The 27,889-nt window shown below is 43.5% G+C and overlaps 1 protein-coding gene across 11 annotated transcripts in view; it reads right to left on the bottom strand.

Moving 5' to 3' along the window:
- IMMT (inner membrane mitochondrial protein) overlaps positions 1–27,889 on the bottom strand; it is a 55,806-nt gene that overhangs the window by 1,716 nt on the left and 26,201 nt on the right. For 6 of the 11 annotated variants that reach the window (XM_054472542.2, XM_054472575.2, XM_054472549.2 and 3 more), the window contains exons 7-14: positions 23,803–23,939; positions 19,243–19,346; positions 16,795–16,930; positions 15,848–15,977; positions 10,788–10,802; positions 8,536–8,759; positions 2,061–2,192; positions 413–542 (exon numbers count right to left, since the gene is read on the bottom strand). In XM_054472542.2, coding sequence (XP_054328517.1) covers positions 413–542; positions 2,061–2,192; positions 8,536–8,759; positions 10,788–10,802; positions 15,848–15,977; positions 16,795–16,930; positions 19,243–19,346; positions 23,803–23,939 — 1,008 coding nt within the window. The remainder of the gene's footprint in view (positions 1–412; positions 543–2,060; positions 2,193–8,535; positions 8,760–10,787; positions 10,803–15,847; positions 15,978–16,794; positions 16,931–19,242; positions 19,347–23,802; positions 23,940–27,889) is intronic. The other 5 variants (XM_054472556.2, XM_054472566.2, XM_054472615.2 and 2 more) reach the window with 1 other exon arrangement.

Genomic DNA, 27,889 nt, shown 5'->3' with positions numbered 1-27,889 from the left:
ATTGTCAGGACATTTCTCTTTCAATGTGGCACATGGAGGCCTCAGCATAAATACTGTCCATTTGGTAGTTGGACTTGGCAAATCACCACCTCCAGCTAACCCACCAAGCCTGTGGAAGGCAAGCATGGGACCACACTGACCCCTAGCCCTTACCACCCAGGCACATGCGACATAGCCAAAGGGTACTTGGTAAATAGCCTTGTAAATGGTGATTTTGTGTTTGTCATACAAGGTATAAAATTTCTAGTTATATAGATTTTGCCATTACTTTTAATAGCAAAAACTACAATTAAGCAGTGATTAGTATTTTAATGTCCTGATGTCAATACATGTACCCCATTTTCCCTATAAAATTATTTTAATAAATTATGCTGAGGAAAATTATCTGTAAGATGACATAGCTTATGCTTACTCTGAACAGCCTGTTCGATTCCTCTGAGTCTGGCATAGGCAGTATTTATATCCAGAGTAAAGTTGTCAACTTGCTCTTGACTGAGACGACGAAATTGTAATTCTTGTTCAGAGAGTTTCTCAGACAGGTTCTGAAATAAAACAGAAATAGTTCCAGAAAAAAGTGATACTCAATGCATGTCACGTAACTGTGTAATCCTCCAGCAACTACTTGCTGAAGCAAAGAGGGCCTTAGAGTTGTCACGAAATTCCTACATTTTGTGTAAAGTTTCAAAAATGTCCTAACTTATATTTGATGTATATAATTTTTTTGTTTTTTTTTTTTTTTTGAGATGGAATCTTGCTTTATTGCCAGGTTGGAGTGCGGTGGCACAATCTCGGCTCACTGCAACCTCCGCCTCCCAGGTTCAAGTGATCCTCCTGCCTCAGCCTCCCAAGTAGCTGGGATTACAGGCATACATCACCATGCCAATTATTGTATTTTTAGTAGAGACGGGTTTCACCATGTTGGCCAGGATGGTCTCGATCTCTTAACCTCGTGATCCGCCCACCTCGGCCTCCCAAAGTGCTGGGATTACAGGCATGAGCCACCGTGCCCGGCCGATGTATATAATTCTTTACAGGTTTACTGATGGAACCTAATATTAGAGGAGGCATACCAAGAGAAGAGAGAAGGCTGTTAAAGTCAGAAACAAACTGCCAACTGTATTTTATTTTTGAGACAGAATCTTGCTCTGTCATCCAGGCTGGAGTGCAGTGGCACAGCCTCAGCTCACTGCAACCTCCACCTCCCAGATTCAAACGATTCTCATGCCTCAGCCTCCAGAGTGGCTGGGATTACAGGTATGCACCACCACGCCCAGCTAATTTTTGTATTTTTAATAGAGACAGGGTTTTGCCACGTTGGTCAGGCTGGTCTCGAACTCTTGGCCTCAAGCAATCCACCCGCCTCAGCCTCCCAAATAGCTGGGATTATAGGTGTGAGCCACTGTGCTAAGCCACAAATTGTCAGCTTTAGAAAGTAAATTATCTGTACTGAGAACCTAAACATAATAATTAGATTAAATTATATTCCAATATCTTGTATTTAAGAGCTTATACATTAATTTTTCTCAGAAAAATATCCAGCAAATAGAATTTAAAATACCTTTTCATACTGACATACATTGCGATTCTCTGGAAGATTTTACTTAGAAAACCTCAATATCTTCTTGTAAGACAAAGTAACAAGTTAATATTACTGTAAATGATTTCTTGAATAGAAACTATGATTACAGGCATCCTGATAATTTGCTGGGATTTCAAAACTTAACTTCTCTGGGAAATTACCTCAGTTATAAAAATCTAAGCACTACCATGCCATCTATAGGAGGAAGATACACATGTCAAATATTACTGTCTGCATTCCTGAAATCCCATTTACCAACTCTCCTTAAAGCTCTGAAGATTCCAAATAACTAGAATATATATTTTAAAAACACATCTGATCATGAACACACAGGTACACCATTATGTAAAAAGAAGCAGTTTTGTAGACATACAAGGAGATTTCCAAATCTTCGACATCCTCAGAGTACATTAAAAGGAAAGGAGAGTCTGTTAATCCTGTCAGGAAGAGGGGTGTGGCTGAAGGGAGTCCAGGTCCTCACCTGCTCAAATTCAGACTTCAATTCCTGTTCTTGTACCCTAAGGACATCTCGCAAGTGATCAGTGTGGGCAGCTGCCTGTCGGCGAAGCTGGGTTCTCATTTCATTCTCCATGGCATCTCTGACTTCTTCTATCTGTGAAACCAAACATAATTATTAGTTTTCAATTCTCCACATATACTTTTAGGAAAACAGAAAGACCACTATCAACCATGACAACAGCAGCTTCCATATCCTGAACCCCTCTAATGTGCCAGGCATGTGTACACTTCTACTTCTTATGTGAAACGGAAAGCTAAACCCTGGAAGGTGATTCAAACAAGATCACACAGCTGTGGCAAAAACCAGATTTCAAACAAAGGTCTCTCTCACCCCCAAACTTGTGGTTTTTCCACATCACCAGGCTGCCTCTCATATAAAACACTGTCATTTCCTGAATCACATGCTCCTCTGAGAAATAACTAAATCCAGGATATGAAGAAAAGTAACTATACACTTGGAGTCAAGCGTAGCTTTACTACAACCATCTGTGTGACCTTGGGGAAATGATTTATCTTCTCAAATCTCCACTTTCTCATTTGTGAGTAATAATGCCTACTTTGAAGAATCATTAAGAAAATTAGTTGGCCTGGCATGGTGGCTCACGCCTGTAATCCCAGCACTCTGGGAGGCTGAGGCAGACGGATCACGAGGTCAGGAGATCGAGACCATCCTGGCTAACACGGTGAAACCCCGTCTACTAAAAATACAAAAAAAATTAGCCGGGTGTGGTGGTGGGTGCCTGTAGTCCCAGCTACTCGGGAGGCTGAGGCAGGAGAATGGCGTGAACCCGGGAGGCAGAGCTTGCAGTGAGCCAAGATTGCGCCACTGCACTCCAGCCTGGGCAACAGAGCAAGACTCCGTCTCAAAAAGAAAAGAAAAGAAAAGAAAATTAGTAAGTATCTGGTAGTTATTGACATAGTCTTCTAAACAAAGAAAACTGCTTATTTTTAAATGAATTTAAATTCAACATGGGCCAAAAAAAAAAACAAAAAATATACCTTGCCTAACAAATAGCCATAGGTCACTTTACAAATTACTTAACACTGATTGCCTGAAATCCAGAACTTATTTTTTCTCAGGAACAATATAATAAATCAATGAATCCATTCAGTCAGTGCATAAGTATTTATGAAGTGCCAGCCCTGTGTGCCAGGCAGTGCCTACTATCTGTATGGATCCAGTGGTGCTTAGTGCAGACAAACTTCTTGCTCCCACACAGTGTATATCTCAATGGAGGCAGCAGACAATAAACAAGTAAACAAAAAAGACATCTCAGATTGTGGTACATATTTCTACATATGACTTTGAGCAGGCAAGGACCTGTTGTGAAGCATCAACACCCCTTCAACCTCCTTTTCCCCCACCTTACATTTAAAATAAACAGGGCAACATAACAGAAAGTAATACAGAGGCTCTACTTTGGACTGAAGGGATAGGAAATCTCAGTCTTGCTAAGAAAGTGACATCTAGGCTTAAAACTTAAGTTTAGAGCTCAAGGTTTAAACAGAGAGGATAGAACAATGTACTAGGCAGAGAAAACATAAAGGTCCCAAGACGAAAGACATAGTCAAGGTACAGACAAAAAATACCAGAGTGCCTGGAGCAGTGAAATGGCTCATGGCATGCAGCAATCAAGAAGCCTTTTGGGTATTGGTTAAGAATTTGGAATTATATTAAATGAAATGGGTAGTCCATGGAGGATTTCCAGCAGTGTAGTGTCTGATTCGACTATGTTTTATTTGCCTGCGTAAATAGACACAGAAAGAAGGGTATGAACAAAGGGGAAATTGACTGGGCATGGTGGCTCACACCTGTAATCCCAGCACTTTGGTGTTTAAATTCCTTGGGGAAGGCCGGGCATGGTGCCTCATGCCTGTAATCCTGGCGCCGTGGGAGGCCAAGGCAGGTGGATCACTTGAGGTCAGGAGTTCGAGACCAGCCTGGCCAACATGGCAAAACCCTGTCTCTACTAAAAATACAAAAATTAGCCACATATGGTGGCATGTGCCTCTAAGTCTAGCTACTCAGGAGGCTGAGAGGCACAAGAATCACTTGAACCTGGGACGCAGAGGTTGCAATGAGCCATTGCACTACTGCACTCTACCCTGGGCCACAAAGACAGACTCTGTCTCAAAAAAAAAAAAAAAAAAGAAAAAGAAAAAATAGTGGAAGCTGTTAAGATGACAGCTTGGGCTAAGGTGGTAGTAATGGAGTGGACAGATTTGGGATTTATGTTGGATGCAGAACTGGTAGGATCTGTGGGGCAACTGAATATGAACTGATGGAGGAACAACAAAGCATGATTTGAGCTGGAATAACCGAGCAGATTGTTCAACTCAGTTTATTTAGAGAGAAACAACTTTTACTCCCTCCCTCCTTCCCTCCTTCCCTTCCTCCCTTCCTTCCTTCCTTCCCCCTCTGTTGCTGAGGCTGGACTGTACTGCCGTGATCTCCGCTCGCTGCAACCTCCCCGCCTCGGGCTCCCGTTATTCTCCTGCCTCAGCCTGCCGAGTGCCTGGGATTGCAGGCTGGAGTGCAGTGGCGTGATCTCGGCTCGCTACAACCTCCACCTCCCAGCCGCCTGCCTTGGCCTCCCAAAGTGCTAAGATTACAGCCTCTGCCTGGCCGCCACCCCGTCTAGGAGGTGAGGAGCGTCTCTGCCTGGCCGCCCATTGTCTGGGATGTGAGGAGCCCCTCTGCCCGGCCGCCCCATCTGCGAAGTGAGGAGCGCCTCTGCCTGGCCGCCCATCGTCTGGGATGTGAGGAGCACCTCTACCCGGCCGCCACCCCGTCTGGGAGGTGAGGAGCGCCTCTGCCCGGCCGCCACCCCGTCTGGGAGGTGAGGAGCGCCTCTGCCCGGCCCCCACCCCGTCTGGGAGGTGAGGAGCGCCTCTGCCCGGCCCCCACCCCGTCTGGGAGGTGAGGAGCGCCTCTGCCCGGCCGCCACCCCGTCTGGGAGGTGAGGAGCGCCTCTGCCCGGCCCCCACCCCGTCTGGGAGGTGAGGAGCGCCTCTGCCCGGCCCCCACCCCGTCTGGGAGGTGAGGAGCGCCTCTGCCCGGCCGCCCCGTCTGGAAGGTGAGGAGTGCCTCTGCCTGGCCGCCACCCCGTCTGGGAGGTGAGGAGCGCCTCTGCCCGGCAGCCGCCCCGTCTGGGAGGTGAGAAGCGCCTCTGCCCGGCCGCCGCCCCGTCTGGGAGGTGAGGAGTGCCTCTGCCTGGCCGCCACCCCGTCTGGGAGGTGAGGAGCGCCTCTGCCGGGCCGCCCCGTCTGGGAACTGAGGAGCGCCTCTGCCCAGCAGCCACCCCGTCTGGGAACCGAGGAGCGCCTCTGCCCAGCAGCCGCCCCGTCTGGGAACTGAGGAGCACCTCTGCCCGGCCGCCCCGTCTGGGAAGGGAGGAGCGCCTCTGCCCGGCTGCCCCGTCTGGGAGGTAAGGAGCGCCTCTGCCCAGCAGCTGCCCCGTCTGGGAGGTGAGGAGCGCCTCCGCCCAGCAGCCGCCCCGTCTGGGAGGTGAGGAGCGCCTCTGCCCAGTAGCCGCCCCATCTGGGAGGTGAGGAGCGCCTCCACCCAGCCGCTCATCGTCTGGGAAGTGAGGAGCGCCTCTGCCCGGCCGCCCCGTCTGGGAAGTGAGGAGAGCCTCTGCCCGGCCGCCCCGTCTGGGAGGTGAGGAGTGCCTCTGCCCAGCCGCCCCGTCTGGGAGGTGAGGAGTGCCTCTGCCTGGCCGCCACCCCGTCTGGGAGGTGAGGAGCGCCTCTGCCCAGCAGCCGCCCCGTCTGGGAGGTGAGAAGCGCCTCTGCCCGGCCGCCGCCCCGTCTGGGAGGTGAGGAGTGCCTCTGCCTGGCCGCCACCCCGTCTGGGAGGTGAGGAGCGCCTCTGCCGGGCCGCCCCGTCTGGGACCTGAGGAGCGCCTCTGCCCAGCAGCCGCCCCGTCTGGGAACTGAGGAGCGCCTCTGCCCAGCAGCCGCCCCGTCTGGGAACTGAGGAGCACCTCTGCCCGGCCGCCCCGTCTGGGAAGGGAGGAGCGCCTCTGCCCGGCTGCCCCGTCTGGGAGGTAAGGAGCGCCTCTGCCCAGCAGCTGCCCCGTCTGGGAGGTGAGGAGCGCCTCCGCCCAGCAGCCGCCCCGTCTGGGAGGTGAGGAGCGCCTCTGCCCAGTAGCCGCCCCATCTGGGAGGTGAGGAGCGCCTCCACCCAGCCGCTCATCGTCTGGGAAGTGAGGAGTGCCTCTGCCCGGCCACCCCGTCTGGGAAGTGAGGAACGCCTCTGCCCGGCCGCCCCTTCTGGGAAGTGAGGAGAGTCTCTGCCCGGCCGCCCCGTCTGGGAAGTGAGGAGCGTCTCTGCCAGGCCGCCCCGTCTGGGAAGTGGGGAGCGCCTCTGCCCGGCCACCCCGTCTAGGAGGTGGGGAGCGCCTCTGCCCGGCCGCCCCATCTGGGAGGTGAGGAGCGCCTCTGCCCGGCTGCCCCGTCTGGGATGTGAGGAGCGCCTCTGCCCGGCCGCCCTGTCTGGGAGGTGTACCCAACAGCTCCGAAGAGACAGCGACCATCGAGAACGGGCCATGATGACGATGGCCGTTTTGTCGAAAAGAAAAGGGGAAAATGTGGGGAAAAGAAAGAGAGATCAGATTGTTACTGTGTCTGTGTAGAAAAAAGTAGACATAGGAGACTCCATTTTGTTCTGTACTAAGAAAAAATTCTTCTGCCTTGGGATGCTGTTAATCTATAACCTTACCCCTAACCCTGTGCTCTCTGAAACATGTGCTGTGTCAACTCAGGGTTAAATGGATTAAGGGCGGTGCAAGATGTGCTTTGTTGAACAGATGCTTGAAGGCAGCATGCTCGTTAAGAGTCATCACCACTCCCTAATCTCAAGTACCCAGGGACACAAACACTGTGGAAGGCCGCAGGGACCTCTGCCTGGGAAAACCAGAGACCTTTGTTCATGTGTTTATCTGCTGACCTTCTCTCCACTATTATCCTATGACCCTGCCACATCCGCCTCTCCGAGAAACACCCAAGAATGATCAATAAATACAATTTAAAAAAAAAAAATGACGATACCAAGGATATATTTACTGCCATAGAAATTTACTGCCCAAAACATAGTGACAAAAAACTATATGTTACGATTCTACTTTTAAAAATGTTTATATGCATAAAAAAGTATAAAAAGCAACAAACCAGAATGTTTTGAGTGGCAAAATTAAAGACTTTTCTTCAAAAAAAAAAAAAAAGAAACAAGTTGAGGGGCTGGAAGACAGGTTGGAGAGAATAAATAAATCTGTTTGGAGCATGATAAGCATGAAATGACTACTGAAAATCAAGCTGGAGATACCAGGTAGGCTGCTGGATGGGAACCTGAAGCCAACGCAGAGGTCAGAGGTGGAGATAGACATTTATCAGGTATAGATGGTATTTAAACTTCCAAGTCATGGGACTCAACAAGAACACTTAGAGACAGTTTAGATGGAGAAAACGTTTCAGAACTAATGCCAGCTATGCCACTATTTGAGAGGCTGAGCAGAAAAGGAGGTTAAGGAGTGGCCAGCAAGGTAGGAGAAAGGCCAGAAGAGCATGGTGTCAGGGAGCCTAGGGAAGAAAGTTTCAAGAAGGAAGGAGTGGGCCAGTAGTACTGCTAAGAAGACACAAAGGTGGGATGAGTAGTTAGGTTCCCAAATCAGCCTGTGGACACCTATTTAATAAATGGTGTGCCCAGACAGAGGGCTAAAGAAGCTATTTCACCTGTTTTTTAACCACCAACCACTTAACAACAATAGCAGAGAAAAATATACTCAGACTCCAACAAAGATTCATTCAGCACTGCTTTAAGGGACAGAGGCTCAGCTCCACTGGAAAGATAAGCTAGATAATCCTGGATACCAGTAGCTTATTACTTTCTTACACTTCTGCATCTGCTCAACATAAAGGAACTCTGCTCGATCACTCCTTTCCTAGAAGTTCTGATGAGGAGAATGAGGACCTAAGCTCCATTCTAAAGGTCAGCTGGCATGACTTATATTCAATATCCTAAAGCCAATTGACTGTCAGTATTTTTTCTTTCTTTCTTTTTTTTTTTTTTTTTTTTTGAGACAGTCTTGCTCCATCGCCCAAGCTGGAGTGCAATGGCACGATCTTAGCTCACTGCAACCTCTGCCTCCCTGGTTCAAGTGGTTCTCCTGCCTCAGCCTTCCGAGTAGCTGGGATTACAGGTGTGAGCCACCACGCCCAGCTAATTTTTGTATTTTTAGAAGAGACAGGGGTTTCACCATATTGGCCAGGCTGGTCTCGAACTCCTGACCACAAGTGATCCACCCACCTCGGCCTCCCAAAGTGCTGCGATTACAGGCATGAACCACTACACCTGGTTGAGCCAGTATTATTTCTACAAGTAAACAATCAAGTTAGAGTCACTTTAAATGTTAGGCAACAATTCTCATTTCTTTTACCTTTCTGTCCTGTTCAGCCTGTATTTCACTTCTGTGATGTTCTAATGCTTTTGCTACTGCAGAGTCAAATGCCCGCTTTTCTTCCAGCTTTTGTTTCTCCAAGGCTAACGTGATGTGCTGCTTTTCAGTGGCCTTCTGTTCTGCCAGCTCTCTGTTCAGCTGATCAATACGACGATGTGCATGAGCAATCAGGGAGTTCAGATCATCAGTAGAGAGCTTGTCAGCTAAGCAAAAGAGCATGTTAAAATATTAATGATGTCACTGAAATTATACCGCATTACAAGGTAATCTGCATCAACTGATTATAATTTAAGAGCAGTAAACGAAAGTAAAACTTAGCTAACGTGAAAAGAGATTTAGATTCCCCAGTTCAATCAGAAATTGGCTAGTGTCCAATAAGGTATTTTCAACCCCTGGCAAAATTCAGGTAGGCCTTCAGACAATCAGTTGTTTTCCAGGAACCCTCTTTTAATCTGAACTAATTATAAATGGACTTTCTCATTTACTGTAACTTTGCCTTTAAAGACAAAACTTATATATACAATCACTTCTATATTTTCTTTCAGGCATAACTCTGATTAGTTATAACAGGCATCCAATTGAAGATTCTTTTCTGCTAAAACTAAAAATCAAATTCAAATTCTCTCAGACTTTTCCTTACTAAGTTTTTTTACTTTTCTTAAACACATATGATCTAGATTAAATCCCAACACAGCAACCAGAGCTGTCCATCAGAATCACTGCAAAGCTTTTTAAAATACACCCAAAGATTCTCATCTAGGCTTAAACCAATGTTTGTGTTTTTTTAAAATCTCAATCCAAAAATGTAGCAACACATACACAGATTAAGAATTATGGCTCCAGCCAGGCACAGTGGCTCACACCTGTAATCCCAGCACTTTGGGAGGCCAAGGCGGGCAGATCACCTGAGGTCAGGAGTTCGAGACCAGCTTGGCCAACCTGGTGAAACTCTGTCTCTACTAAAAATGCAAAAATTAGCTGGGCATGATGGTGGACACCTGTAATCCCAGCTACTCGGGAGGCTGAGGTAGGAGAATTACTTGAACCCAGGAGACAGAGGTTGCAGTGAGCCGAAATTGCGCCACTGTACTCCAGCCTGGGCAACAGAGCAAGACTCCATCTCAAAAAAAAAAAAAAAAAAAAAGAGAATTATGGCTCCACCGGCCAGATGCAGTGGCTGATGCCAATAATCCCAGCACTTTAAGAGGCCGAGATGGGTGGATCACTTTAGGCCAGGAGTTTGAGACTAGCCTGGCCATCATGGTGAAACCCTGACTCTACTAAAAATACAAAAATTAGCCAGGCGTGGAGGCACATGCCTGTAATCCCAGCTACTCAGGAGGCTGAGGCACGAGAATTGCTTGAACCCAGGAGGCGGAGATTGCAGTGAACTGAAATTGTGCCACTGCACTCCAGCCTGGTGACAGAGCAAGACCTTGTCTCAAAAAAAAAAGAATTATGGCACCATCACTTCTTAGTCTTTTGGCTAAGATGAAGTGAAGAATTATGGCTCCAACAGCAAAATATGGAATGTAGGAAATTCTATATGACTAATGACTCAATTTCTTAATAAATACATTGAAAAGCAAAAAACAAAAAGGGGCAAGAGATTTATTGACTAAACTCAACATGTGGAACGTCTACGGGTATCGATTTGAATAAAAAACTGTAAAAACTCATTCTATGAAATAATAGGGGATATTTCAACACTGAATGGACATTTGGTGACTAGGGAATTGTTATTAAGTTTCAGGTGTGATAATAGTATGGTGATGTTTTTGAAACATACTGAAAGTATTTACAAGTGAAAGAATGTGATATTTGAGTCTGCTTCTATATAAGCTGAGGAGGAGTGGGAATAGATGAGACAAAACTGGTCATGTGCTGATGGCTACAAAACTGAGTGATGGGTCCTGAAAGTTCTTTAGTTTTCTTCTTACTTTTTAATGTTTGAAATTCTCCAGAGTAATCAGTTACAATCCATATTACACACATATATACACACACACACACACAAACTTCACATCTATAGGATTCCAATCACTTGATGAAACATTTTCATTCCTGAGAGCATTCAGATGCCAAAAATATCCAATTCAGATTTATCATGTGACATAATTCTACTTTATATCTATTTAGATGGCTTTGTGTAAGAATCATAGGCACAACAAAAAGACTTTAGTCTCTTAATACCCAAAAGACTTTAAACATGAAATATACATAACACTCACCTAAGTCTGAAACACCTACAAAAGAAAAAATAGAACAGTTTGAAAAAAAAGAATGCACATACTTTAGTTATTGATCATTAGACAGAAATATCTAAAAGGAAACAAGAAGGAATCGGAGACTAGTACCAGGAAAAGCTATTTTAATACTGGAAAATGAAATGATACAGCTATTTTCTAAAATTTAAACTGTAAAACAAGACAAATCAAGGTAAATAACATTTTAGAAAATAAAAGAATCATTGATATTAATTGTGGTTTTGGTTTCAAAGGACTTATCTCTGTTTCACAGTAATCAACTTAAATTTTTTGTTTTTTTGTTTTGAGACAGAGCCTTCCTCTGTTGCCTAGCCTGGAGTGCAGTGGTGCAATCTCAGGTCACTGCAACCTCCACCTGCTGGGATCAAGTAATCCTCCCACCGAAGCCTCCCAAGTAACTTGGACTAGAGGTGTATGCCACCATACCTGGCTAATTTTTGTACTTTTTTGTAGAGATGGGGTTTTGCCATGTTGCCCAGGCTGGTCTCAAACTCCCGGGCTCAAGTGATCCGCCTTCCTCAGCCTCCCATAGTGCTGGGATTACAGGCATGAGCCACTGCGCCCAGCAACCTAAACATTTTTTTTTTTTTTTTTTTGAGATAGAGTCTTGCTCTGTCACCCAGGTTGGAATGCAGTGGCACAATCTCAGCTCACTGCAACCTCTGCCTCTTGGGCTCAAGGGATTCTCCTGCCTCAGCCTCCCAAGTAGCTGGGACTACAGGTGCCTCCCACCACGCCTGGCTAATTTTTATATTTTTAGTAGACGGGGTTTCACTATGTTGGCCAGGCTGGTCTCGAACTCCTGACCTCAAATGATCTGCCCGCCTCGGCCTCCCAAAGTGCTGGGATTACAGGCGTGAGCCACCATGCCCGGCCTCAACTTAAGCATTTCATAGAAACTGTAATTTTCTTTTATCCCTTGCATTTTCATTAGTTCATACAGTATTTTACTAAATCACAGTTTTGACTCTCTGTTCTCAGTACCAGGCCTCTCTTAACATTTCAGATACTTAATAAATTCAGTTCTTCTTTGAAATTTTTAAAACAATGAATTCATATTAAATTTTCATTTAACCTGTGCAAATTAAAGAACTACAATGGCCTGATTTGAGAGTAAAGGAAAAATGGTATTCTGTACAGTTTAAGTGATGTCCCCCACCACGATCACAAGTATCACAAGTACCCACTGTGAACACGTGACAGGAGAAGGGGAATGCAGCCAGTCGCAGCTACTGCCTCTCAGGATGAGCTGCTGAACATCCTGGTATGAATGTCCTTTTTTTTTTTTTTTTTTTTTGAGACAGAGTCTCCCGTTGCCCAGGCTGGAGTGTAGCAGCACGATCTCGGCTCACTGTAACCTCCACCTCCCGGGTTCAAGTGATTTTCTTGCCTCAGCCTCCCGAGTAGCCAGGACCACAGGCACACACCACCATGCTCGACTAATTTTTGTATTTTTAGTAGAGATGGGGTTTCACCATATCGGCCAGGCCAGTCTTGAACTCCTAACCTCAGGCAATCCACCCACCTCAGCCTCCCAAAGTGCTAGGATTATAGGTGTGAGCCACTGCACCTGGCCAGTCCTGACCTTAATAACTTGCATTCAACAAGTCCAAAGACAGGTATTTTTCATCCAAGGGGCTCTGAACATCAACTGATTAAACATCACTCCCTCCTACACCGTCAATCTCATAAAAATAAAATTTCCTCCTTATTATGGTTACATCATTCCTCTTCTCAAAAGGCCAAAAGGGAGTCCCGTGCTGCTGATACAAATCATTTAGGCAGAGAATAGTGAGGCTAGTGGGGGAGAATGAAATCCCGGCTCTTACCCCAACCTTGGGCAAATTACTTCTCTGTCTCAGTTTTTTCATCTATGTAATTGGGATAATAACAAAATTTGCCTTGTAAGGCTGTTATGAATTTCAAATAAGTTAATATATGTGAAGCACTTAGAACTCAGTGCCCAGTACAAAATAATGCTCAATACCACTAGCTATTATTACGTTTGGAAACTTGCTCAGCTACAGATAACACAGAAAGAGTACTGGACGTAGTGAACATCATCAGGACATTTGTTGTCTAGGGAAATAATAAGAGCAATCCCAGAACTTAAAGTATTATAAAAAAAATAATGATAATAAGAGCAAAATGCCTCATAACACAAACCAGTACTAACAAATTTGGTTTAGGTCTTAGTGCGTTCTGATTTCAGAGGTGAGGACATCCACTGAGGGCTAGGGTAATCATGGAATAATTACTATCTCTAGAAATACACAAGAAATCAGTAATACCGGTTGTCCCTGAGGAGAGAAACAGTGTGAAAGGGAAACTTCAAATGCATTTGTACCTTTCAAATTTTGTATTGTGAATATATTCTCTATTTTATAAATTAATAAAGATTTAAATGGAGGTCACAAAAAAGAAACAACATAGAGACTGCTTCACAAGGCACCTTCATTTTCTATATGGCCCCTTTCTTTAGCACAGGCTTCTCAACCTCGGTGCTACTGACCTTCTGGTCCACACAGTTCTCTGCTATAAGGGGCTATTCTGTGTACTACTGGATGTTTAGCAGCACATCTAGCCTCCACCCACTACATGCCAGTAGCTCCCTACAGTTACGGCAAACAAAAATGTCTCCTGGTGTTGCCAAATGTCATGTGAGGGACAAAATGCCCTCAGTTGAGAACCACTGTTTAACATTTTCATGTTTTACGATAGACAGCTGGGCGTGGTGTCTCACGCCTGTAATCCCAGCACTTTGGGAGGCCGAGGTAGATGGATATTTGAGGTCAGGAGTTTGAGACCAGCCTGACCAACATGGTGAAACTCAGTCTCTACTAAAAATACAAAAACATTAGCTGGGTGTGGTGGCACACGCCTGTAATCCCAGCTACTCGGGAGGCTGAGGCAGGAGAATCGCTTGAACCCATGAGGCGGAGGTTGCAGTGAGCCAAGATCGCACCACTGCACTCCAGCCTGGGTGACACAGCAAGACTCCATCTCAAAAAAAAAAAAAAAAAAAAAAAAGTTTTGCGATAGGCACTTTCAAAAGCAGAAAAAAAGCAAAAGTTAAAAACGTGAGAGCTGGCTTGGAAAAATTAGTAGGATTTAGTCTACTGGGAAGACCAAAGACAGAATGCAAATTCTTAGGGTTGATGCTCCTATCTAACTCCCCACAAATAAAATTTGTCCTGCCCTGTCAACCTAATTTCATTTTATTTGAGCCACTGGAGACTCCCTACTACCTACCAATGTCAAATTTATGCCAACGAGCTTACATATATCTAATGCAAAGAGACAACAAACAAGCCAATGAATAAGAATTTCAAGAAGATAAAATAAGGTAATATGGGGTACAGTTGTTTGTGGAGGAATATAATCAGGGAAGGTCTCTGAGGTGCTCACATCTGTTTCAATTGTAACCTCAATGAAGCACAGACAACCCCTTGAGAAATTCTGATGAGGGAAGCAGTGCCAATGTGGCTCAAGTTTATCCTTCTCAAGGATAAATTGTCCACAATGCCCTCTTTGCTTGATGGTAGTTATCCAGTGTCTAAACAAAAGTCACTGGTCCCAGACTGAACTTTGTATTTCTCCACATTATTCTCTCTCATAAATCGTACTGTCACTTTTTTATTTGACAACAGTCTAACTGATACCTGCCTCCTGAGTCAACTGCATTCAAAGAGCTCAATGTCTGAGTTATCTTTTGACAGCCTTAACTCCACTTCTTGACATTCAGTCTCCCTGGGTGGCCATCGTGCAGAATGATTATAAATCCCTGCACTGGTGTTTATTACCTTCACTCCTTAGACCAGCCGTGGTTCTGTGATGCAACCCTGACACCTTCAGCCCAGAGAGGCCTACAACATGAGAAGTCTGCTTTCTAACAAATGCTAGCATTTAAACAGTGTTTTAAGCCAGGTGTGGTGGCTCACACCTGTAATCCCAGCATTTTGGGAGGCCAAGGTGGGCAAATCACTTGAGGTCAGGAGTCCAAAACCAGCCTGGCCAAAATGGCGAAACCCTGTCTCTACTAAAAGTACAAAATAATTGGTTGGGTGCAGTGGCTCACACCTGTAATCCCAGCTACTCAGGAGGCTGAGGCAGGAGAATTGCTTGAACCTGGGAGGCGGAGGTTGCAGTGAGCCAAGATCGCACCATTGCACTCCAGCCTGGGCAACAAGAGTAAAACTCTGTCTCAAAAAAAAAAAAAGAAAAGGAAAAAAAAAAGGTACAAAAAATTAGCCTGGTGTAGTGTCGCATGCTTGTAATCCCAGCTATTTGGGAAGCTGAGGCAGGAGGATCACTTGAACCCGGGAGGTAGAGGACTACACTCCAGCCTGGGCAACAACAAAAAAAATAAAAATAAAAATAAACGGTATTTTAATTTTGCTGAGACAGGTGATCTCTGTGATTCTTAGTACTATCACGGAACTTCAGGGAAATGTGACTATAGTTACACCATGTAACGACTTCAGCATCAAAGTTCTCTGTAGTCTCAGCTTGAGGAAGTGGATAGCCAGACAGCTGGTTCCTTTCTCAATGCAGGGTCCCTAGGTAAACTCTCAACAAAGTGTTGTTTTGTCACAGAGCAGACATAAAGTGTGCTTTAAATAATTCACTGAAAATACTTTTAAAGTAACAAGGTTTTTTAATACTTATACATATACAATAATATTTCAGTAGCGTCAAGGTTATAATGTCACTTTTGTTCACTCAAATTCCAAACTTTTTTTTTTTTTGAGTAGCAAAGATCAGAACAGAACCAACCACGGATTATGGAATTAAACACTAGCTGGAACTCATGTTCACCACAGCTAAAACTACAAGAGTATTGTTGCAGCTGTGTCATCTGTAATGATTGTGGTTAAAATAAAATGCTGTAACAGTGTACTGTACACAAAAAGAGATATGCATGCATGCCAGAGGGATTTGGACTACAATGGAGATGAAGCAAGTTTAGATTCATTGATTAGTGGTTAAAACATCGAAAAAAACATTAATTCAGTTGTACTCACTCATTCCTTTCCACCCAGGAAGGACTTCTGGAGTAATACTGTCCAGCTCTCGTTTAAAGTCATCCCGAGCTTGGACCACCAGCTCATGATACTGAGATACAACCTTAGCCTCAGACTGAGCTGCTTGGACCTGAGCAAATACACAGGGTATGTGATTAAATTGAACAAAAAGTACCATAAACATTCTAAGAAACAGAAGTAGTATTCCTTTATTTGTTTACATTTTGTTGGAAATGTGTGAGGAAATCTGAAGCTCAGAAACAGAACATAAGCCTTATTTGTTTCCTTCTAATTCCTATTCAAATACCATGGACAGGCCCTTTCCCATCTTACTATGCCCCCTCCTCCCTCCATACAGATCATGTAAGTGCAGGCAGAACATCTGCTACAAAATGGACATTTTCATAAGTGACAACAATCATAACCAAAAATGTTACCTATTATAGAAAGTATCAACAATACGGAACAATCCAGCTGGTTGGTGTACAAGGCAAAAAAAAATATCTTTTTTTTTTTTGACAGGGTCTCACTCTGTCACCCAGGATGGAGTGCAGTGGCACCATCTCAGCTCACTGCAGCCTCAACCTCCCATGCCCAAGCCATCCTCTCACCTGTCTCCTGAGTAGCTAGGATTACAGGCGCACACCACCACGTCCACTTAATTTTTGTATTTTTTGTAGAAACAGAGTTTCACCATGTTGCCCAGGCTGGTCTCAAACTCCTGGGCTCAAGTTATCTGCCCACCTCGGCCTGTCAAAGTGCTGGGATTACAGGTGTGAACCACCACACCCAGCCAAGACAAATTTTTTAAAATAGTCAACAACTAATATACTTTGCAGAAGAAAAGAGGGGGAGATGGTAGGAATTTGCTGTTTTCCTAAATCCTTAAAATCCTTTAAGAGATTATATTTTAAAATATAAAATATTATAAGACTTAGGAAACATACCTTTTTGACCACATTATCCAGATCAACTATCATGTTGTGAAGTTTACCCTCTGCAGCAGTTATATGAGGCTTGGCCCCAGCAACCTCTTTTTTCTTTGCATTTTCAATCACACTTTTCATCTTCTCTAACTCTTCTCTGGAAACCAACAAAACAAAGATTTAATATAACTTCTTGTCAACCGTATTAAAAAGTTTTGATGTCAGTACAGTATAGAATTGTTAAAAGTCTATGAAAGAGGCTGGGAGCAGTGGCTGATACCTGTAACCCCAGCACTTTGGAGGCCAAGGCAGGAGGATCACTTGAGCCCAGGAGTTCAAGACCAACCTGGGCAACATAGGGAAACCATGTCTCTATTTCATTTAAAAAAACTAAAAGAAAAGTCAATGAAAGAAATGTAATTGCTTTTTCTTTTTTTTTTTTCTTTTTTTTTAAAGACTAGTTAAGTGCAATAGTAAGAAGGGAGGAAAGACTAGAACGAGAGAGGTCGATCCGTAACTGACTGAACAATCAACTGAGCTAACTCACTACCTTTGGACGAGCATCAACGCTTTTCTGGAGTCAATAAACAGAGAGGCTTTTCTCATCAACAACTGAAAATACCTTGGTTAGAAGCTAGATTTACTAGAGTGAACCAGAGAGGTAGCATGGTATATGGAGTGACCCAGACTTCAGAGTAAGACAGCCCCAGATTCAGCTCCCATATCAGCCTCTCATTTCCTACATGCTTTAGTGTAAGGAACAGAAGTAATATGTAAGAAATACTTAGTGCCTGGCCGAATCATGAGCACACAATAAACAGCAGCTCTTGCAAGGATCAACCTGACTCACCAACCAATGAGAGAGAGCTAAGGAAGGCAAAGGCACAGGAGAAGGCCAAAAACCTCACTGGGCGAATACTTAACTGGGTCTCAGGGAGCCCTCATGATTCAGAATGTTTCATAAGTCAGACAGACTGTGGTCTACCCACCATAAAACACAGAACTCAAAGTGATATGAGCATAATGCCTTAAATCTCCTAAAAGATATGCTAGTTTTATCAGAAGACTTCCTTCTCTACTAATAATAAATATTTTCTTAAAAAAGACAGCAAAATTTTGAGTGACAAATAACTATTCCATAGTGCTGATGAGGATCTTTAGTCAAATGTAGGTTTCCATCAACAGAGGTTGATCTTATATCTGGGTATGCTTGCTCAATCCTAGTTTTAGCCAACTTCCAGGAATCAAGGTCAACGTGGCATACCTATTACATACTCACTATTTTGGTTAAGGCAAACAGATTGTGACATACTTTCTACATTCTGATAAACTGCCCAAACTGTTCCAGTAAAATCTTAAAACTACAGCAGAATCTCAGTACATCTGTAGAGATACATCATCTAAGCAATAATCCAAAGCAAAACAGACTTTTATATAAGATCCTTTATATGTCTGGGTGTGGTGGCTCATGCCAGTCCCAGCTACTTAGGGAGCTGAGGCGGAAGGATGGCTTGAGCCCAGGAGGTTGAAGTTATTGTGAGCCCTGATCATACGCCTGCACTACGGCATGGGCGACAGAGCAAGACCATGAATTAAAAAAAAAAAAAAAATCCTTTATATAAGTTTCTGCCAAATTTATTCTGGCCTTATTTTATATACATACATTTTGAGATGGAGTCTCGCTCTGTCGCCCAGGCTCAGGCTGGAGTGCAGTGGCACAATCTCAGCTCACTGCAACCTCCGCCTCCAGGGTTCAAGTGATTCTCCTACCTCAGCCTCCAGAGTCGCTGGGACTACAGGTGCACGCCACCACGCCTGGCTAACATTTTCATTTTTAGTAGAGACAGGGTCTCACCATGTTGGCCAGGATGGCTCAAACTCTTGGTCTCAGGTGATCTGCCTCTTAGGCCTCCCAAAGTACTGGGATTACAGGTGTGAGCCACTGTACTCAGCCTGGACTAATTATATTTTATTCCTTCTTTCTTTTTACACCTTTGTACAAATTCCTTTTTTTTTTTTTTTTTTTTTGAGACGGCGTCTCGCTCTGTCACCCAGGCTGGAGTGCAATGGCATGATCTCGGCTCACTGCAACCTCCGCCTCTTGGGTTGAAGCTTCTCCTGTCTCAGCCTCCCGAGTAGCTGGGACTACAGGCGCCCGCCACCATGCCCAGCTAATTTTTTTGTGTTTTTAATAGAGACGGGGTTTCACCATGTTGGCCAGGATGGTCTCGATTTCTTGACCTCGTGATCCGCCCATCTCGGCCTCCCAAAGTGCTGGGATTGCAGGCGTGAGCCACCATGCCCGGCCTGTACAAATTCCTAACGCCAATTCAGAACAAGCACAGGTGGAAAAGTGAGAGAAGGGTTTCTCTACCTCCTCTTTATTCTATACAGACAATACAAGAAAACCCAGCCCAAAGAAAGCCACCAGGAGGCCCTAATTACTTGTTAAAGTCCATGAGTAATTACTTGGCTTTGAGAAGGGCATCGGCAGCTTCATCTACTGCCTTTCTGCGTTCCTTCAATGCACCCTCCACTGTGCGCCACTGAGCAGATTTCTTCTCGCCTGCAATCTAAACAAAAAATTTTAATTATATAATAAATAACTGCTATTGTCATATGATAGGCCAACAAGATTGAACACAGAAACGTGTGACATTAAATTCAAAGGTAAAAATGTATATGCAATGTTTCTCCAGAGTAAGAACTCTTAATTTAAGGCTTATGTTCTTAATTTAAGGCTTATGATCTGCCCACGTCGGCCCCTCAGAGTGCTGGGATTACAGGCATGAGCTACTGCCCGGCCATATAAGCATTTTCTAAGGACAGTTTTGTTTGTTTGTTATTTTTTAAGATTCTCAAAAGGATGTACAAACCAAAATCAGAGTTTAAGGATAAATAGGAGGTTTACATATTTGTAGGGTCCTTATTCCTCCTAAATGTTACTCTAAAGAATTACTCTTCTTAATTTGTTACATATAAGTCAACTATTGTCAAAAACCTCCCTTAAGGTTACTCTTTATGGTATGTGAATTGTGTATTAAAAAAAAAAAAAAGTTTTGGCCGGGCACAGTGACTCACGCCTATAATCCCAGCACTTTGGGAGGCTGAGACAGGCAGATCACGAGGTCAAGAGATCGAGACCATCCTGACCAACATGGTGAAACCCCGTCACTACTAAAACTATAAAAATTAGCTGGGCATGGTGGTGGGTGCCTGTAATCCCACCTACTCGGGAGGCTGAGGCAGGAGAATTGCTTGAATACAGGAGGCGGAGGTTGCAGTGAGCCGAGATCACGCCACTGCACTCCAGCCTGGCGACAGAGAAAGACTACTTCTCAAAAAAAAGTCTTCCTTGAAAATCTTAGGCAGATCCAACATGTTTTTCTCCAGCTATGGAACTGATTGACACTTTTTTGAGCAGAGCTGGCTCATATTTAGGGAATATATAACATTAGGAAGAAAATCCTCTAACACTCTAATACCACTAAGTGCAGCAAGAGTCTCACACTATGAGAGTGTGCAAGGTACCCAGAACACTCAGGGCCTAGACAGGGTGCAGTGGCTCATGCCTGTAATCCCAGCACTGCAGCAGGATCGCCTAAGCCCAGTTGTTTGAGACCAGCCTGAACAACATAGTGAGACTCCATTTCAACAAAATAAAAAAAATAGCCAGGCGTAGTAGCTCATGCCTGTGGTCCCAGCTACTTGAGGGGCTGATGTGGGAGGATCATTTGAGCCTGGGATGAGGCCACAGTGAGCTGTAATCACACCACTGCACTCCAGCCTGGGTGACAGAGCAAGACCCTGTCTCAAAAACAAAAAATTATGTGAAATAATAAACAAGATCTAGTGGTAGAACTAATAAATACCCTATTAGTGATGAGCATACATAATATTCAAGAGATCTGCAAGTACTATAATGTGATCTGAAAACATCTGTGCTTTCTATTGGTGACATGGTCACAGTACTGCTAACATCACTGTGGTTTGTTGCCAATATTCATCGTTGAAGAAAATGGTTTTAAATTTCAATTTGAGGCTAGGGAAAATAAAGATGTTTCCCTCCTTCAAGTTCAATGAGCCCCTGAATTCTATCTACAGACTCAACTCCAGGTTAAGAGTCCATACATTTAGAAGAAATATTTGTACTTTTCTTCATGTATCGCTTTTTAAATGTTCTATGTAGCCGGGTGCAGTGGCTCACAACTGTAATCCCAGCAATTTGGGAGGCTGAGGTGAGCAGACCACCTGAGGTCAGGAGTTCAAGACCAGCCTGGCCAATATGGTGAAACCCTGTCTCTACTAAGATGGGTGTGGTGATGGGTGCCTGTAATCCCAGCTACTCGGGAGGCTGAGGTAGGAGAATCGCTCGAACCTGGGAGGCAGAGGTTGCAGTGAGCCGAGATCACGCTATTGCACTCCAGCCTGGGCAACAAAGCAAGACTCCATCTCCCAAAAAAAAAAAAAAAAAAAAAAAGAATGTTCTATGTAAAATTTTGCAAAGTATATCTTACGATGTGAAAAATAAAGTTGATGTTTCAGTGAATTTCCACTTTAGTCTTTTTTTTTTTTTTTTTGAGATGGAGTTTCATTCTTGTTGCCCAGGCTGGAGTGCAATGGCTCGATCTTGGCTCACCACAACCTCCACCTCCCAGGTTCAAGCGATTCTCCTGCGTCAGTCTCCCGAGTAGCTGGGATTACAGGCATGAGCCACCATGCCCAGCTAATTTTATATTTTTAGTAGAAACGGGGTTTCTCCATGTTGGTCAGGCTGGTCTTGAACTCCTGACCTCAAATGATCCACCGGCCTCAGCCTCCCACAATGCTGGGATTACAGGCATGAGCCACCGCGCCTGGCCCACTTTAGTCATCTTGAAAATAAAATACCTCTAGAATGTATACTGATTTGCGGCCAGGCATGGTGGCTTACGCCTATAATCCCAGCACTTTTGGGAGGCGGAGGCAGGTAGATCACTTGAGGTCATGAGTTTGAGACCAGCCTGGCCAAAATAGTGAAACCCTCTCTGTACGAAAAATACAAAAATTAGCCAGGTGTGGTGGTGGGCACCTGTAATTTCAGCTACTTGAGAGGCTAAGGCAGGAGAATTGCTTGAACCTGGGAGGCGGAGGTTGCAGTGAGCAGAGATCATGCCACTGCACTCCAGCCTGGTGACAGAGCAAGACTCTGTCTCAAAAAAAAAAAAAAAAAAAAAAAAAAAGAATGGATGCTGATTTGGGCCACATGAACTGACCCAAATAGAATTACAAAGCATGTAAATGTCAATGACACATCTAGGGGCCAAAATTTATCACCCTTGTTGAAGGTACTCCTGCTTACAGAGGTCCAAGGAAAACCTACCCTGTAATAGACACAGATTCCCCTACAATCAAACTAAATCCTAGTATTACCAAATCCAACTCTTCACAAACACTGCTTTGTGAAAGTTATTCAGTATATATTAGAAATTACATGTGCACCTGTAGCTTCTTGTACTAGAAAAAACAAAAGCTGGAATTCATTCTTAACATTTCAAAATGTGTTCATACATTTTTCTATTTTGTACATTAGCTAATACTCTCACCTGTTAACTGCTACCATTAGATTGTAAAATCTTGACTGCAATAGATTTTACACTGTCTAATCACCATGTGCTACACATTATGTGCGCTGGGAAGATGAAATACCACCTTGTGTACCCTTATACCCAAGTAGTAACATGGCATTTAAAGCTTCTAATCTGTGTCCTTCTGAGGGATATTGGTCTACTTGGGTTTGAACCCAACACCCTCACATCACGCAACTTCTAGCCTTCCCATATTGGTAACCAGCAAATTAAATTTCCTAGGTGGTTTCCACTTTGCTGACTGAACTCTGATATTTAAGTATTTTTCTTGGACTTCAAATAAAATGGAATTTTCCTTAAATTGTCAAAGGTTGTAGTTTCTTGCTACTAACATCAGAGTAGACCAGTTAAACTCTTTTGTAATATAAGTACATATGACTGAAACAATGTAAAGTGTGTGTAAAATTTTTTTTAAAACTACAGTTATGACGGCAAAGTAACTTTACTGACCATGTATGATCCTGGTCCTTAAGATTAATAATTCATGTATTTTACTTTAGTTTACTCCTTAAATGATTTGGACTAGAGATACATTTATACATACTGAATAACTTAATGTAATTATAAAATAATTTATTAGGTCTCAGTATTAAATTTTGAAAAGTCAATGTTATTACTTCATTCTTTGAAGTGTTTAGCATAAATTAAATAATCATAAACATTTAAAATAGCAGGTGTTTCAGGGAACATGAGATCTCTCTGTATTATTTCTTAAAACTGCGTGCAAGTTTGAAAAGTATCTTAAAAAGTTTACCTATGGAAATAGCAATTTTAAAGCAAACAACAAAAATATTTAAGCACTATTAAAATATGAAAGCAAATCTGAACTAATTCTTGCGCTGCATCAGTGTTGTAAGATATAGTAAAGCACAATGTATAAAATTCATTCTAAAAAATTTAAAGGCTTTTTTCGATTTGTTTTTTAAAGATAATTACTCCAAGGCCAAGCATAGTGGCTCACGCCGCCTGTAATCCCAACATTTTGGGAGGCCGAGGCAGGTGGATCACTTGAGGTCAAGAGTTCCAGTCCAGCCTGGCCAAAATGGCAAACCCTGTCTCTACTAAAAGTACAAAAATTAGCCGGGTATGGTGGCGGGAGCCTGTAATCCCAGGTACTCGGGAGGCTGAGGCAGGCGAATCGCTTGAACCTGGGAGGTGGAGGTTGCAATGAGCCGAGATCACACCACTGGACTCCAGCCCCGGCGACAGGGCAAGACTCCGTCTCAAAACAATAACAAAAAAAGATTAATTATTCCAGACTATCTTCCCCTAGTGAGAGAAAGCCCATATCATACAGAAGAAAGCAGCCTGTTAAATATTACACTTCTCTCCACCCTCGATTTTTCTTTTTGTCCTCCAAGTCATGACAGCCAAAACACTTCTAATCATTCACTGGACTCACCTCAGAATTGTCCATGGCGGCTTTCAATATGTTGGAGTGTGCATTGACAGCCTGGACTGCAGCATTCTGAGCTGCAATAGCCTGCAGAGTGACACTTGCAGTTTGCCTCAGAGCATCTTCTAAGCTCTTGGCTAGAGCTTAAAAAAAAAAAAAAAAAAAGAACAGTTAAAAAACAAATCCCTACCCCCATAAATGACTGTAAACTTCTGCTATTCTCCTATTTAGTCTTCCATTGCATTTCCCAAAAAATTTAAAAAGGAACAAAATACATGAGACTCAAATTTAGGGAATCAAAGTTTCACTTAAAAGTATGGTAAAGGCTGGGCGTGGTGGCTCATGCCTGTAATCCCAGCACTTTGGGAGGCCGAGGCGGGTGGATCACAAGGTCAGGAGTTTGAGACCAACCTGACCAATGTGGTGAAATCCCGTCTGTACTAAAAATACAAAAATTAGCCGGGCATGGTGGCGGGTGCCTGTAGTTCCAGCTACTCGGGAGGCTGAGGCAGGAGAATCTCCTGAACCCGGGAGGCGGAGCTTGCAGTGAGCCGAGATCACACCACTGCACTCCAGCCTGGGCGACAGAGTGAGACTCTCTCAAAAAAAAAAAAAAAAAGTATGGTAAAATACTGATAATTTAGTCTGGATGATAAATCTATGAAGCTTTATTACACTTCTTTTTTTTTTTTTGAGACAGAGTCTCGCTCTGTCGCCCAGGCTAGAGTGCAGTGGCGCGATCTCTGCTCACTGCAAGCTCCGCCTCCTGGGTTCATGCCATTCTCCTGCCTCAGCCTCCCGAGTAGCTGGGACTACTGGTGCCTACCACCACGCCCAGCTAATTTTTTTGTATTTTTTAGTAGAGAGGGGGTTTCACCATGTTAGCCAGGATAGTCTCGATCTACTGACCTCATGATCCACCCGCCTTGGCCTCCCAAAGTGCTGGGATTACAGGTGTGAGCCACCGTGCCCGGTTTTTTGTTTTTTTTTTTTTTTTTTTTGGAGACGGAGTCCCTCCCACTCTATCGCCCAGGCTGGAGTGCAGTGGCACCATCTCAGTTCACTGCAACCTCTGCCTCCCAGGTTCAGGCGATTCTCCTGCCTCAGCCTCCTGAGAAGCTGGGACTACAGGTGCCTGCCACCATGCTCGGCTAATTTTTTTGTATTTTTAGTAGAGACAAGGTTTCACCGTGTTAGCCAGGATGGTCTCGATCTCCTGACCTCGTGATCTGCCCACCTCAGCCTCTCAAAGTGCTGGGATTACAGGCGTGAGCCACTGTGCCCAGCCTACTTTTTCCTTTCTGTATATCTAAACTTTTTCAAAATAAAAAGTGTTTTTTTTTTTTTTCCAAAATTATTCAAAGAAGGGTAATGTATTTCAAATGGGAGAAACAAGATTTAGGATACTATAGCCCCTTTTACATATTGTGGCTATAAACTCAACAAATCCATCAGCTTTCTTCATTTTAAACAACAATCATAACAGGGAAAAAGAGGTGCCCATTTCATCCCCTTAGCAAGAAGGAATACTCATAGCAAAACACTAATGTTGACAAGATACAAGAAAACAGACAAGAGAAAGAAAAAGACAAATAAGAAAACAGGTCAAAAAATACAAAACAAAACCCAAAGGCAACTTGAAATGGACAGTGTTCTTCCACAAAAGGACTCAAGAAATAGCAGACACCAATGTTCAAGAGGCTTCCACCTATTAAGATCACATTTCTATATGCTGTTTTGGGAATACCAAAAAGTAAAGCAAACAACAATTTTAGATAATTTACTAAAATGCAAAAATAAATGGTCATTTGAAGAAAGAAGGCTAGTAAGAACACTAATTTAATAATAAATGGGCCGGCACAGTGGCTCACGCCTGTAATCCCAGCACTTTGGGAGGCCAAGGCAGGCGTATCACCTGAGGTCAGGAGTTTGAGACCAGGCTGGCCAACACTGTGAAACCCCGTCTCTACTAAAAATACAAAAATTATCCAGGCATGGTGGTGGGTGCCTATAATCCCAGCTACTCAGGAGGCTGAGGCAGGAAAATCGCTTGAACCTGGGAGTCGGAGGTTGCAGTGAGCTGATACTGCACCACTGCACTCCAGCCTGGGTGACAGAGTGAGACTCTGTCTCAAAACAAATAAATTAATTAAATAAATGATATCACATGACAAAAAATAAAATGTATTTGACAAGTGAGCAAAAGAAGCATAAACTAGCAATGAACAAATGGAAACTGATGAACTACAAATGGTACCTCTGCAAGAAAGATAAAAGAGGAAAACTAATAAGGAGAAAATAAAAAGAAATTGACAGAAGTGATAGAAGTGAAACGAGAGCAGGGGATACAAAGAGAGAAAGGGGCAAGGGAGAGAAACCGTGGTATTTGGATCCCATGACATGCACGAGTGAACAGTGGATATCAAGTACAGGTAGTTGTGAACCACTTTATGGAGGCACAGAAAGTGGGCTGCTGGGAGGCACCTGCTGCTTCCAGCCCTCTTCAGAGGTCTAGTCACTGTCCTTTGATCCTTGATAAATATTTCACATGCAAACGCATGTGTGTACATTTTTAAAGTCAAGTTTGAGGGGGAATTAAGAGGTGACAGATAAAATTCTGAAAATTTTCACTTTGCCCAAAATGAAAGATGAGAGGAACCAGGCAAGGAAAAGAACAGCTGGAACAGCAGACATCTCCATCTTACATTTATAACTTAATTTCAAGGTGCCCAAGTGATAAAGAGAGAAAAGTGAAAAGTGAAGAAAAAATAGGACTAAAAGAAAAAAGAAGTAGGAAAAAAGAAATATTTCACTTAGAAGTCATTTATTAAATATCCTCAAATATTTGTAACACAATCAGAAGAATACAAAAAATCAAAAACAAAAATCCAAATCCAAGTAGCAAAACTAATGCCATAGGCACAGAATGACACCTATGCTATTCTAAGAAACTTGGTTCCTCAGGGTAGGGCAGAACCAGCACATTACAAGGGAAACAGGAACAAAACAAATGACGAGGCGATCAAAAAACTATAAACAGCTGCCATGAGTACTTAACTCTCTGTCCAGCAAAAAGCTACATCCCACGACCTCCAGATACATCAACATATTATAGCACAGTACAAAAAATTACGTTACATGTGCTTTAAGACAGAAAAATAAATTGATAAGTATCTATTATCTTTTTTAAACCATCGAAAAATTTAAGAATCCTGACCTACCGAGGACAGCAAAAATAATAATAATGATAAAAAAAACTTGGCCAGGTGTGGTAGCTCATGCCTGTAATCCCAGCACTTTGGGAGGCCAAGGTGGGAGGATCTCTTGAGGCCAAGAGTCCAACACTACCCTGACCAACACAGTAAGAGCCCATCTCTTCAAAACAAACAAACAAAAAAACCATAAAACTGAAACTTAAAAAGGAATATGCTTGTTAGCTGGAAACCAGCGATGTGTAGAACATTCCATGCCCCACCAGTGTCAGATAAAAGCACTACTAGAGTCCAGAGGCTAGATGATAAAGCAGTGTAAGCCATTCTGACTCCAACAAATAAATTTACAATTATTAATAAACAATTATTTACAAGTATAAGTTAACAATTATTAATAAGACTCTTAGGGCTGGGTACAAGGGCTCAGGCCTGTAATCCCAGCACTTTGGGAGTCCAAGGTGGGAGGACCACTTGAGCCCAGGAGTACGAGACCAGTCTAGGCAACTTAGTGAGATGCCTGTGTCTATAAAAAATGTTTAAAAAATTAGCTGGGTATGGTGGTACACGCCTGTAGTCCCAGCTACAGAGGAGGCTGAGGTGGGAGGACGGGTTTGGCCTGGGAGGTTGAGGCTCTAGTGAGCCATGACAGTGCCACCGCACTCCAGTCTGGGTGACAGAAAAGAACCTGTCTCAAAAAAATAAATAAAGGACTTTTAGGCAAGCTGCTAAAACATAAATAATCAATTTCTGTTTCCCAGAGTATAAAGAATCTTTAGCGCTAACATAATCTTTAGTATTATTTGGAGTTTTCACCAACTATACACTAAGAATAGCCTTTGTCACTTAGGTAAAAGAAGTTTAGATGAAATGAAGGTGATGAA

This window comes from Pongo pygmaeus, chromosome 12, assembly GCF_028885625.2.
Source record: "Pongo pygmaeus isolate AG05252 chromosome 12, NHGRI_mPonPyg2-v2.0_pri, whole genome shotgun sequence".
NCBI classification, from domain to species: Eukaryota; Metazoa; Chordata; class Mammalia; order Primates; family Hominidae; genus Pongo; species Pongo pygmaeus.
This window is presented reverse-complemented; position numbering and strand designations above follow the sequence as displayed.